The sequence below is a fragment of the Nilaparvata lugens genome, chromosome 2 (assembly GCF_014356525.2).
Source record: "Nilaparvata lugens isolate BPH chromosome 2, ASM1435652v1, whole genome shotgun sequence".
In the NCBI taxonomy this organism is placed as follows: Eukaryota; Metazoa; Arthropoda; class Insecta; order Hemiptera; family Delphacidae; genus Nilaparvata; species Nilaparvata lugens.
Window position 1 is genome coordinate 98,083,171 of NC_052505.1, and position 14,000 is coordinate 98,097,170.

General features: G+C 37.4%; 1 protein-coding gene across 1 annotated transcript in view; it reads left to right on the forward strand.

Moving 5' to 3' along the window:
* Positions 1-777: 777 nt before the first annotated feature.
* Positions 778-14,000, forward strand: part of LOC111047836 (stomatin-like protein 2, mitochondrial) — a 35,150-nt gene continuing 21,927 nt past the window's right edge. Inside the window, exons 1-3 of the mRNA XM_039422236.1 lie at positions 778-957; positions 6,943-7,050; positions 10,349-10,496. Of these exons, the coding sequence (XP_039278170.1) occupies positions 928-957; positions 6,943-7,050; positions 10,349-10,496 (286 nt within the window). The 5' untranslated portion in view covers positions 778-927. The remainder of the gene's footprint in view (positions 958-6,942; positions 7,051-10,348; positions 10,497-14,000) is intronic.

The following is a 14,000-nucleotide window of genomic DNA, read 5'->3' on the forward strand; positions in this document are numbered from 1 at the left end:
CGTCCATGACCAATGACGGGATTCCAACCCACGTTTATGCAGTGCTTGCAGACTGAAGTTATCTCTTAGACCCGGTTGCACAAAAGCCGGTTAAACTTTAACCGTGATTAACTTGACGAGAACCAATCAGAGAATGCGTTTTTATAAAACGGCTTCTCTGATTGGTTCTCGCGGAATTAATCACGGTTAAAATTTAACCGGCTTTTGTGCAACCGGGCCTTAATCTGAGAAAAGGGTATTTAAACAGTTGAAGTGTAATCTCCAATTCATAAGTTATTCCTTTTAAAAGCCTAGTTAAAAAGATCTTCAGGCTTTTAGTCCACATCCCATACTCTCTTAAATTTCAAACAATTATTAGTTCAATGTTCATATATCTAGATAGGAATTAACTCTATATTTAGATTTGGTACACATAAATTTTATATAATTTCGAAAAGCAAGGAGTACACCTGAGAATATCTTGGTTCATTGTGCATTTCAAGTAGGCTACTTTACTGATATTGTACCTAGACAATTTTATAGTAGGCTTAGGTACGGTACGTACTGCATTTTGCACTATCATAAAAAATAAGAACGCTCATCATTATTATTGACTTCAAGATATCCTGAACGAATCCTTCACTTTTCAAATATACTCTATTCATATGTTGAATAGATCATTATTTGTAATAGTCTATTATTTCTTTTACTCAGAGCGAATATTTTAAATCTCCCGGTGCAGTATTTGTACGGTATCAAAAGCGTCGATGTTGATAATATCGATCAATGTGAAAAGTCGAATCGGGGAAGTCGATTATTTCCAGATTTCCAGGCATGTGTTGTGATTTGTGAAGAGGGGGCAAAAAACTGGTTATATTGTTGTTAATGGAACTTAAGTTATTAAAAACAATTATTTAAAACTTATTCTAGTATTTTTAGAATTACATTATGATTGGTAGGACGTCCATAATATCTCGAGTAAGTAATCATTCTTCTGTTTACCGGTAAGAACGACATTAGAAGTAAGGTTAGAATTTGTATAGGCTTAATTATTTTTCTTCCATCATAATATAATTACTTACTAGCTGATTTAGTAATCCTGTCAAGTCAAATACTCATTTAGACTCCAGACTGTAAGTTATATATGTGGAATAATAAAAGGTATTGTGAGTTATGTCTTGAAAATCTTTTGTAAGTTAACCTATAACTTGCTGCTAAACTTTTATCAAGTTCAAGCCAAAAGTTTTTTGAGACTAGTAAAGGCCGTTGCAGTTCCTTTCTCTGCATCTGTCAATGATTGCTTGAGGTCTGAAAATTGCCTGATCTCTTGAAAACTTCAAGGACTGTCCGGTCTTCAAGAAGGGCAATCGTGAGACCCTTCGTAAATTCAGACCAATCTCCATTACCCCTGGAGATACCTTTGGCAAGGTGATCAAGCCGCAGCTGTAAACTTTCTTTGAGAAGAATGGCTTGTTCTCCAACATGCAATTTGTCTTTCGAGTTGGGAGATCGATAGTGGGTGCAGTGGACCATGTAGCTGAGAGTATTCATGGTGAGTCTCTTGCTCTTTGCGATCCGAGTAATCCTTTGACTGCGTGGACCATGACATTTTTCTTAGAATGCTGAGATTCTATGGTCTAAACCTAGCGCCGCAGTGCAGGATGGTTTCTTACAGCTTGGCGTTGTTGTCATTCGAGATTGGTGTCTGGCTTGGAAGTGTTTCGGCCGCATTGCAGGATGACTGTTAACGGTTGCCGGAAGATCAACAGCTGGATTTTTTTCGTTATTTTTGGTGATAGAGAAATTCTGATTGCAGATTCGTTCTTAGCGACCCCAAGTTTAGCCTAAAGGCTCAGAATGTCAACAATGTTTTTAAATAATTAAAAAATCATGATACTTACTTATACTTGATACTTGAGGTCGTTGCCAATGACTGGGGTTTCCAGATAGGCAGTGTCGGAATTCTCAATAAAAATAACCTACATGGTCATTCACGCTGTGGAGGTGCTTGACTCCCAAAAGAGGTTCACTGTAAAACTCCTGTAGTGAGTAGAGTGGCTTTTCCAGGAGTTTACTTTTCAGAGTGGTATAGAACCAAGAGTTCGGTGTTTCCTGAATTGGTCTAGGAAGGCTGTTAAAAAATCTTATTGCCTGCGAAGGAAAGCTATTGTAATTCCCCGCCAGTCGGCTCCGGGGTACCTCCAGTCTAGTGGCATGTCGTGTATTGTGGCTGTGTATATCACACCTTTTTTGAAACTGCACCAGGTTCTTCTTGATATACATAAGCGAGCACAATACATATTGACTGTACACTGTGAGTATCCCAAGATCCCTAAATAGTGGCCTGCAGTGATCCCTGAAGCCGGAAAATGTCACTATTCTCAGAGCCTTCTTTTGCAGTAGCAGCACATCGTGGACAGCTGGTGCGTGACCCACAGGAGCAATCCATAAATGATATGGCTGTGAAACAGCGAATGATAGGCCATGACAAGACTTCTCTGATCCACCACACATCTCAGCTTACGAAGGAGGTACAGCACTCTGGACAATTTCCTGCATACTTGATTCACATGATGATTCCAGCTCAATCGCTCATCCAACCAGAGTCCTAATAGTTTTACTGGATCTGATATGACTGGCTGTCTTTTCAATGAGCAAACCAAGATGTTGGTTTTATCCTCATTTAATTTGAGCTTGTTGGCAAGAAACCACAACTTAGCTACTTCTAAGAGTCTGGCGGACTCCTCCTTTGCCTGTTCCACAGTGACACCTCTGGCAATCAAGGTGGTGTCGTCCGCAAAAAGCACTGCCCCCTGACCGCTTGAGAAGTCGTTCATGAGTAATATGAACAACAGAGGGCCCAAAACCGAGCCCTGTGGTACTCCATGCTTAACGCCTCTCAGCCTCGAGCCAGCACCTCTCAGCTGCACCACCTGTTTTCTATTATCCAGATAGGATATCACTGTCTTAAGGACCTTGCCACCCAGACCATATTTCTCCAGCTTTCCAACCAATATCCTGTGAGGTACGCAATCGAAGGCCTTGCTAAGGTCACACAATGTGAGGGCAATAGATTCACCATCCTCAAAACTTCTCTGAATGTTTTCTGTCAAAGCCAGGAGAGCACTAGTTGTGGATCGTCTGTTTCTAAATCCATGTTGCGATGATGACAGCAGCCCATTCCCCTAAAAAAAGTTGGTCATCTGCATTTTCATCTCTGTCTCGATCACCTTTGAGAAGATAGGCACCATGGAGATTGGCCTGAAGTTTGCTGGATCACTGGTCTCCCCCTTCTTGTGAATTGGCACTGTTCTTGCTGTCTTGAGACAGTCTGGAAACCTTCCTGCCACAAAACAGCTGTTAATGGCTGCAGCCAATGGTTAAGCTATTTGTTTTGCTGTTGCCTTTAGCACAAAGGTTGAAAGTCCATAGATATCCTGAGACCTGGAGTTTTTCAGGTTTGAAACAATTTTGGTCACACGGTCTGCACTCACCAGCTTCCAGTCCATCATCTGCTGTTGCACCTGTCCTACATTATTCATGGGATTTGAGCCACAGTCAGGCAACTCCTGCAGAATGTTTTCTGCCACACTAACAAAGTAATTGTTAAAGTCATCTGGATTGAGAGGTGATTCCATTTGAGGTTTCTTTGGGCGATGGGTATTTATAATGTCCCAGGCTGCTTTGCAGTTATTATCAGCAGACATTATAGTCTCTGACGTGTAGTTTCTTTTTGCCATGCCAACCTGAATCCTATACTCTTTTTTTTGTTTTTGGTACTGGTTCAACCAGTAGTTTTTATCTTCAGGTGTCGCTGCTGTCTTGTACTTATGATGAAGCAGTACCACTAGGTTCTTCACCTGGGCTAGAGTCATTAATATGACTCTATCATGAAAAGTCATTAATATGGTAGTACACCACGTTTCTGGGAACTTTACTGGTGACTGGAGTTATTATTGACACACAAAAATCAAAATAATCGTGAGAAAGAAAACTGCTGATGAACGCGAATAAGACCGCCACTCCATTGTTCTATTGTCTCGGCTGCTTGGCTGAGCCTGGCTGGAGGGATAAAATAACCAACTGGTTTGTTCTTTCGTCTGTCCGCTAGGCGGAACTACGCCGACCATTGCTGGGTGGAAGGTGTTACTGCGGCCGCTCGCATTCCCACCAACGCTGCTATTATTTGCTGTCTCAGCGCCTAGTCCGATTCAGCCAAGCAACCAGCCTGCACTGCGGAGCTAGGTTAAGAGACAGTCCTTTCCATCTAGGGCTCATACCTTTTTAGAAGGACTCAGCTTGTCTCCCTCAGTGGTACGGGCTCCTGGACACTTCCGGTGACTTGTGGTGTTCTTCAGGGATCGGTGCTGGAGCCTACACTGTTCCTTGTCATGATAAATGACCTCGACGACCATGGTTCTTCTCTGATGTTTGCTGATTATGCATCTCGGATACCGTACTGAGCTTGAGCGGGTTTTGGAGGCTTCTGCGGAGCATCTTTGATCTGCCACTTCATGGTTCCTGGCTAATCAATTCCAGTTTTGGGCTTTAAGTCTGTTGTTCCTTCCCCAATCATTCATAGTTGAGAATGAAATTGTAACTATCAATGTATAAATAAATGAGGACATAACTCAAAGGATCATCTGCAGCTTGTCACAAGAACTGCGTGACCCTCAGAATCCAATGAAGCTGCTAGGCTTTGTCTTGGACTGCAAACTCAGCTGTAACAGTCATATATAGCAGGCAAACAACTGACTCTCCCGCATTTGCTTCCTGCTGCTCAAGATGATTCATACTTACTTAGGCTACTTCTGTCCTTTGTCATTGACCAGCTTCCTGGATGGACGGCGTCTCTTTGTATTCAGACCTATTAAGACCTAATTTGGTCGTTGTGACCTAGGCCCCTAATGAGGGGCCTGGTGACTGAGAACTATAATAATGTATCACGTGCTCTTTCAATGCCACATCACCTATGGATTGCTCCTGTAGGGCCATTCGAGGGGACTGCTGATGTCCTGAGGCTGCAAAAAAGGGCTGTAATAGTACTTTACGTCACAAGTCCGGTAACGATAATTTACAGCTTAAGTATGATTGTTTCTGCCCGAAACGTAGTTGAGGGCAGAATTATCATACGAATGCGGTAAACACGTTACCGTACAAGTTACTTACAATATTTTTTGTCATATTTATCTGAGAAAGAATAATATTGCTAAGAAACAGAAACCATTACCTGCTTATGCTCGAGTTACTGCATTTTATAAACATGACCTAGCCCGTAGCGCCTAGTTCATAACAGACAGACCCATCGAGCTCAAATAAAATAATGAAGGCCTATATTATGAGATTTCATATGAGTTCTTATAACTTGAAACTTCTTAGATGAGTTCTTGAATTATTTGAGTTATTATATTAACATAGGACTATTAACTATAGAACTAGGAAACATACTCGACTGTAAAGAAAACATATGATCTCTTCACAGTACAGTATGCTGTATTGAAAATCACATGTTTTCTTGTTCTGCAAACAGTTGTTTACCGGCTTGATTCAATGCATGGAAAACAGCTGCAATTGAGTAAGTATGACAAAAAAATTATAACAGGCAGCGACCATCTTGCCCACTGCAAGTCCATCTTTGGTCACCTTGGTGTACTGACGGTCTTCAGCCATTACATCCTCCTGTGCTTGGTGTATGTCAAGAGGATACAGCATACTCTGGCTGCCAGAAATGACGTTCACAACCACAACACCAGGCACCGCGAGCTGCTGGATGTCCCCAGGAGATGAGAAACATGACAGTGGTCATAGTGACGTCTCCACCGTTCACAGGCCAGTCATAGAGTTTCTGCACTGAAATTCTTTAACAAGCTGCCTCCTGGTGTAAAGCAGTTGGATGAGAGCCGTCGGGAAGCTGCTTCCCGATAAGGCATACTATTATGAGAATTAATTTATGAGTGAATTTTTTCAAAAGAGGTCTCTGTTTATCTGCCATCTGAATAGTTGTGTTATGATGTGTATTGAAATTGAATTCTATGACGCCATCGATCCCAGAAGTGTGGGTAATAGATAAAGCAGATGGTATTAAAGGTATGGTATTTATTCTGAGATCAAAATAGGCCTAACTACTATAGTGAGGTCCACGTTATAATGGCAGTGTTTGTTTAGCAATGGTATTGCTCTCCTTGTCTATCATTCAACAAAGCGGAAATCGCTATCTCTCTATCGCTTTGCTCTGTTGCCAGATCAGCTTTTAACAATGTAGAATATATTAATAATTAATTAACAAAATTTTCATCTTAATTATGAAATTATTGAAAGATATAATTTCTTGCTTAATAAAATATAATTGATGGTATTTTAAACTAGAATAAACAATGAATATCACATAAATAAACCTGTATCAGCTACCGTCAAGAAGGCATTGGCAAGACAGAGGATGGGCAACGTTGCTCTCCTATCTCTTTCCACTGCCATTATAACGTGTACCTCAATATAAATAGATTTAGATAGGAGTCATATCATGGAACAATAACAAGCCTGTTTTTCTCTAGCTGAAAGGATAAAATAATGGGAAGTCGAGTGGAGTTTTTATTCTTACTTCATACTTCTCCCCTTAGTTATGACCAGATAACTGGATTGACTGTGTCAGAAAGTGGACCTGACAGTCCTTGTCGTAGAGTTGACATATAAACTATGTCCAAAATAAACACTTATTTACGTTTGTAAACTTAGTCAAACATATAAAAATATAAAACATTTAAGAATAGTAATATTTAAACTTCTTCAAGATGGCCTTGCCTGTAGGTATTACATTAATTATCACTCGGCTCATGTGATGAAATGTGGGAGGAAGCAGAACAGCAAGCCAAACACTTCAATATCGTTTTGCTTCTTTGAACATTTCTTGTGATGATGATTTTCTGTCCGTGTTGCACCTTTTCATTTCATTTTTTAATTTTTCAGAAGGTTTTGTTCTCCGAGCAGCATGGAGGATTATCGTCCATCCTTAGGCGAGCCAAGTCAATGTCGACTCCCATCAACAAGATTATCATGTTTGTTCCACAACAAGAGGTAAGGTTTTAAGTGCTGGTTGCACAAAAGCTGGTTAAATTTCAATCGTGATTAATTTTACAAGATCCGATCAGAGAAGCCTATTTTACGGAAAAGCCTTATCTGATTGGTTCATGTGAAATTAATCACAATTGAAATTTAACTGGCTTTTGTGCAATCGAGCGATTAACATTTACACCTATATACAGAGTGTTCCACGAAAGGTGTAACAGCCGAAGAACATGGATCCTTCATGAAATTTGTTACAAATAATTTCCAGTAAAAGTTTGTTACATCGACCTTAATTCTCAAAATATAGGCCTCTCAAAATATATCAATTTTCTTGAAAAACGTCAATAACTATAAAACTATTTCTGTTACATACGGACATACCAACGAGCTAAAATATAGTAAACTATAGAGTGGCTGAGTGGCCGCCATTCCTGTTACGAATTGAACATCGGCAGCCATGACGCAAGAAGTGGCGGAAAATTTGAATGACCCTATTGATATAATGGGAACTTGCATAAAATACAAGGCGCAAATCAGTTATATTTAATAAATACTATATTGATTTTTTATCGAGCATTTTAAATATATGTACGGTATTACAGTTGTTTTGCATCCATAAAATCAACTGTTTAAATTGCTTTACTTGAAGCCTTTGTGAAATTAATGTAGCCCTAAGTTACAGTGTTAATACTGCTTAGCCGTACAAGTGCTCTAGTAAGTTGAAATGCCATACCGTAACTGAAAAATTATTATTTTAGAGATTGGATGATTATTTTTTTATGTTATTTTGAGTAAGGAATTCAAAAAACGAGTTTATGAAGACGTTTCTTTGATATCAGCTTACGGTACTTATCCACATAACTCTAAGTTCATAACAAGAAGGCAAAATATGATAGTCAAAAAAATAACAAACTAAGGCCGGATATTAAAAGGTAATATTTCTGTCATATGCAGATCATTATGAAACAAGCTGTACGAAATCATATTTTTTCATATCATAGAACTTTTACCGTCTAATACCGGCCTAACATCAAACAAAACCGGCCTAACATATTATTATATAATATTATTATATTATGATCATGTTAGGCCGGTAATAGTTCTGTGATATGAAAAAATATGATTTTGTACAACTTATTTCATATGATCTGCATAATATGACAGAAATATTACCGTCTAATTATTTTTTCGATGTAATATAAGCTGATGTCTATAGTTCATTCCAGTCAAGTTTACAATGCCATCATCATCATCATCATCATCATCATAAATATCATGATGATAATATTTTGTCATAGAAATCAATTTAACTCACAAAAACACACCTATTCCTGCAGTAGCAGACTGGCAATAGAGGCTCTTCTTGCCTCTCTCTGTGATGGCTGCCCTTAGTTCGCCGTGTAACACATTGAGAGCGCTGAAAGCACACCAACAGCCGCTCTATGGTTTACTATATTTTAGCTCGTTGGGACATACCCATACTTTTTCACTACCTAATGAAATAAAACTTGAATTTTTAAAAACACTCATGAAGTGAAAATGCACTTGCTATTGGTAGTAACGATGATCGTTCGATCTTGTGTGGGTCATCATCAGACTGTAGGACTGTTAGACATCATCATCTAATGTCAAGGTTGACATTAGAGTAAGTTACTACCAATAATAAGTGCATTTTCACTTCATAAGTGGTTTTTAAAATACGAATAAAACTATCAGTCAACGTCCAATGTTAAGGATATGGTTGAATAGAAAATGAAATTTCCAATAAGATTCATATAATTTCTTTCTTTGTTTGACGTTATTGAACTCTTCTATGAGCGTTCAAGCTGTTTGAAATTTGGCTTTGATGTCGACGAAAGAACTTTTTCAATTTTGAGCACTCATAAAATGTTCAATATGTCAAACAAAGGAACAAACCATATGAATTCTATTGGAATATTCTTTCTGTTCCCAACCATATACCTAAAATTGGATTTTGACTGTTAGCTTCCTAGATATTGAAGTTTTGAAAAAAATCTATATAGGCCTATCTTGAAAACTAAGGTTGATATAAGAAATTTTACTGAACACTTCTTATTGCAAATTTCATGTAGGTATTCAGCTGTTATACCTATCTTCGTACACCCTGTGTTATAAATGTATTATTCTTATTTCCATTCACCGTTAGAGATGGCAACTTCACGTTTAGAATTAACCATTACCAAACATATCTATCTATTTCGGGAAACATCAATTTTTAGATTGTTGCAGCCGTTATAGTGTTGAGTGTAAAATTCTCAATTGAAAAACAATACATCAATTGACAGGGAAATTTTGAGGGGGAATGCTTGGAACACAATTTTTGACTTCACAGCTTTGTTTGGACTACTTAGGAGGTAAACATATCAAAAGTCCTCATCCCTACCCCTTGTGCTTAAGGAATGAGGGTGGTTTGAAAGTTGCGTTTTTTCATTTCTGGCTGACACGCATGTATCTTGAGAACAATGCATTTCAGCGACATGACTAACTGAACAAAAATGAAGCTAGATAAATTTCCTACAAGTTTTGTTTAGTAGAGTTTTGTGATATCTCCTTTAGTTTTCGAGATATTCGTTTTTAAAAGTGTGGAATCTTTGAAAAGACAGTTTTTCTTCCAACTTTTTGCACTTTCAGGGCTTATTACTCAACAACAATGCACCGAGAGAATAAGTACTGAACGTTGGGTTGTAGAGGATGAAATTCTCTCCAATTTGATGATTTATTTTAACATTTCATGCTTTCCATCAATTGTTATAGCAGCTTTAGTGTTGAGTGTGAAATTCTCACTCTTTAGTGAGGTCCACGTTATAATGTGTTTGATTAGCAATGGCATTGCTATCCTTGTCTATCATTCAACAAAGTGGATAGCGCTATCTCTTTCTCGCTTTGCTTTGTTGCCAGAGCGTCTTTTAATAGAATTAATAATTAATTAAAAATATTCCATCTTAATTATGAAAATTCATTATGAAATTATTGAAAAATATAATTGATTATTTCAAACGAGAATGAACAGTTAATATTACATCAAAAACCTGTATCTCCTACCGTCTATAGAAGACATTTACACGACAGAGGATCGGCAACGTTGCTCTCCTATCTTTCTCCACTACCATTATAACGTGGACCTCACTATAGGACCCGTCAAAAAATAAAAATGAAAAAGAAAGCTAATATAATAGCTAGTCACAACAAAGAAATCAGAAATATGAAGTCACTTTGGGTGATTAAAATGTTAATTTATTTATCTATTTATTACAACAATATGTTATTTTGTGTTATTCTCTTGCAGGCCTGGGTTGTGGAAAGGATGGGAAAGTTCTTTCGAATTCTAGAGCCCGGACTGAATGTTCTGGTACCCATTATTGACAAAGTGAAGTACGTTCAAAGTCTGAAAGAAATTGCCATCGAGGTTCCTAAGCAGAGCGCTGTTACATCTGGTCAGCCACTAACTATTTTCTATTAATTTATATTATTTATTTATTAATATTTACATACAATTACAAATCATGTATAACGTCTAAAAGAAATCTGCATCAAAGTTCCTAAGCAGAGAGTTGTCACATCTGGTCGGTCAAAAACTATTTTCCATAAATTTATAAATATATTTTGTATTAATTATTACAATTAAAAATCATATCTAGCAATAGCATAGAAAAATATAGCACAAGTTGATATCCCATGGTATAGGGTGTTTATGTTCCAAAACAAAAATCATAAATCATTAATCCTATTATATTAAGCGAGCAATTTCTGTATTTATATTTTGGTTATTTCTATATCTGGTTATTTTTTATCTGGCTATTTTTATATCTGGCTATTTATGTTTAACGGATCTCGAAAACGGCTCTAACGACTTTCACGAAATTTGGAACATAGTAGGTTTATGATCTCTTTCCTGTATAGGGCTACTTGTAATATAAATATAAATAAAATAAAAATCTCAGTAAAAAAAAGGGTACTGAGATTTTTATTTTCTTTATATTCAGGTTTATGATATAAAGATTCGATTGCACTAGGTCTCATCCTTGAGAAAACTCGCTGAACGACATTAAAAGGATAATTCATCCTTGGCTGAAACAGCTGTGGATAGTAAAAAAGTGAGTATGTGAAAAATCAAAATATCGCATCCCCGAAATTCATAAGATGACGTATAGCCAGCTGTGAAATATAAACACGATTATTTTAGAGGATTGTGTTCTGTTTATCAATAGATAAAAATAACGAGCGAAGCTCGGTGCCCCGATATTAATTATAAATAATCATAATCATGCTCCAAAATCATATCCAAGCAATAGCATAGAAAAATATAACACTAGAAAATATCCCATGGTATAGGATGTTTCTGTTCCAATTTTCAATGTTAACTCGAGTTCATAGTCCTGGTACTTATTTTTCGTGAAGCTATGTGACACTGGTAGTCTCTCATACTGTGTCGTTCTTAAACTCTTACCTGGTCAGAACAGTAGTAATATACAGTAGTTGACAGTAATCGGCTTGAGTTAACAAAAACCGGCTTGAAATTTGGAATATAAACGCCCCATACCATGGAATATCTTCTTCTACTATCTTTCCTCGTATATGGCAATAAGTTTAACTTAAAACTGCTCTCTTACCAAAATTTATCACCTATAGTAAGGATATCTTCTTCTACTATCTTTTCTCGTATATGGCAATAAGCTTAGCTTAAAGCCGGGTCCAGACGTTCAAGTTTACCATCAGTCTTTTGCTCAAGCAAAAGACGGATCGTTTGGTTCAAGCAAAAGACGGATGTAAAACTGCGTCCACACGCATCCGTCTTATGTCGTCCGTTTTCCTATTTTTGTGCTCACAAGCTCAGTTCGTCATCAACTATGAAAGAGCTTTTAGTACTCTTGGCCAATTTTGTTTCGTGTGTAAAAAATAGGAAGAAAGGTAGAGTTCATCGTTCACGTTGGAGTAGGGACTGGTTGTTAAAAAGACACAAATTTTCTCACGTTGCATTGCTTCGAGAATTGCAAGATGAATCTGAAAATATGTTTATAATCTTGTTTATATGTTCCTCATCTACGGTAAAACGCGGCAATAGATTTTCATGAAATTAGACAGGTATGTTATGCTCCTCCTTATATTGCACGTCGGCGTATATACAAGGTTTTTTGAAATTTTGCATTTTAAGGATAATACAAAAGGAAAAGACGTTTTTTCGAACGCCAATATTACCATAAAAATCAGACTATAGACATCATAAATCAGCTGTCGAGTGGATTATTACTTGCATGCAATTAATATCCCATTGTAATTTGGTAAAAAATCAGCTGTCGTGTGGACTATTAATTGCAATCAATGAGGCATGCAATATTGATAACTCGATGCAGCTTATTATTTTTTCTCCCGACTTTTCTCTGCTTTCAACTCGGTAAGCTTTTAATGATATTAGCATAGTTGTTTAAAACAAATTATTAGCATTCCAATGCTAATAATAATTATTTTTAATGTTAATAATTATTGTCGATACAACTAAAATCATAATATCAACATCAAATTCTGAGAGTATCATGAGAATCAAGAAAAAAAGCGTTATATAAAAACGATAAAATACTTGCTTATTTTCAAGTACTCGCGAGGCATTTTATTAATTTTAGGGCGCTGAATCCGAATCTGAAATCACAATTTCTCTATCTCCATTTTTACGCGATTTAGGTTTTGGTGGATAGGCAAAAGACGGACGGTTTGATGGAAAAAGATTGCCGGCCGATACATTTTAAGTTTGACGACTTAAGCTTGAAGACCCATCCGTTTTACCGTCCAGACGCAACGACTTACATGCTCCGACTTTTGCTTGAGCAAAAGACTGAAGCTAAACTTGAGCGTCTGGACCGGGCTTTAAACTGCTCTCTAAACCCATAATTTATCACCTATATTGAGGTCCACGTTATAATGACAGTATTTGATCAACATTTCTGTTGCTATCCTTGTCTATCATTCGACAAAGCAGATTTCGTAATCAGTTTCTAGCTCTGCAACGTTGCCAGATCTTTCTCTAACAATGTAAAAGTATAATCAACTAACAAAATAGTTAATCTCAATTGTGATAATCTATTATTTAATCTTTGAAAAATTTATATTTTTGACGAATGAAATATGTTTGATTATCTTAGACAAGAATGGACAGTTAATATTACTTTGGATATGCCAGTATTAGCTATCCTCTATAGAAGGCAGTGGCAAGGCAGAGAATCGGAAATGCTGTTCTTCTGTCAGTATAACGCGAACCTCCTCTATCTCTATAATTGACCAAGCGAAGTGAGGTCTAAAGGTGCCTACAGACTTTCGCTCTGCTCCGCAACCGAACGTTACTCCAGCAGAGCGATTGATGATCGACCGGGGAGCAACAGTGATTCGACCGGGGAACGCGAGAAGATCTAACATCTTCCATAACGTTCATGATGGGTGCTTGAGCGGAGCGACTGTGGTTCGATGGAGGAACGAGGGCGGTACGAGGGCGGAGCGTGCTCGGTGCGGGTTGGAAGCACGTATATGTGTACGCAGCTTAAGATTCAAGTCGACGGTTTGGCATTTCTCTTAATGTTTAAATGTTTATAAATGTTGCGCATTTACGGCGAAACGCGGTAATAGATTTTCATGAAATTCGACAGGTATGTTCCTTTTCTAATTGCGCGTCGACTTATATAGAAGGTTTTTGGAAATTTTGCATTTCAAGGATAATATAAAAGGAAAAAGGTGCCTCCTTCACACGCCAATATTGGAGTAAAAATCAGACTATAGAATTATTCATCATAAATCAGCTGACAAGTGATTACACAGATGTGTGGAGAAGCCAGTCTATTGCTGTATTTCCATAAGGTATATAGTTTCAATCAGGTACTTGTGAATGAGAATACTGCGTGAGGTGTACTGTTCACAGAACTACTAGTTATAATATCAGCTTTACTAATAATATC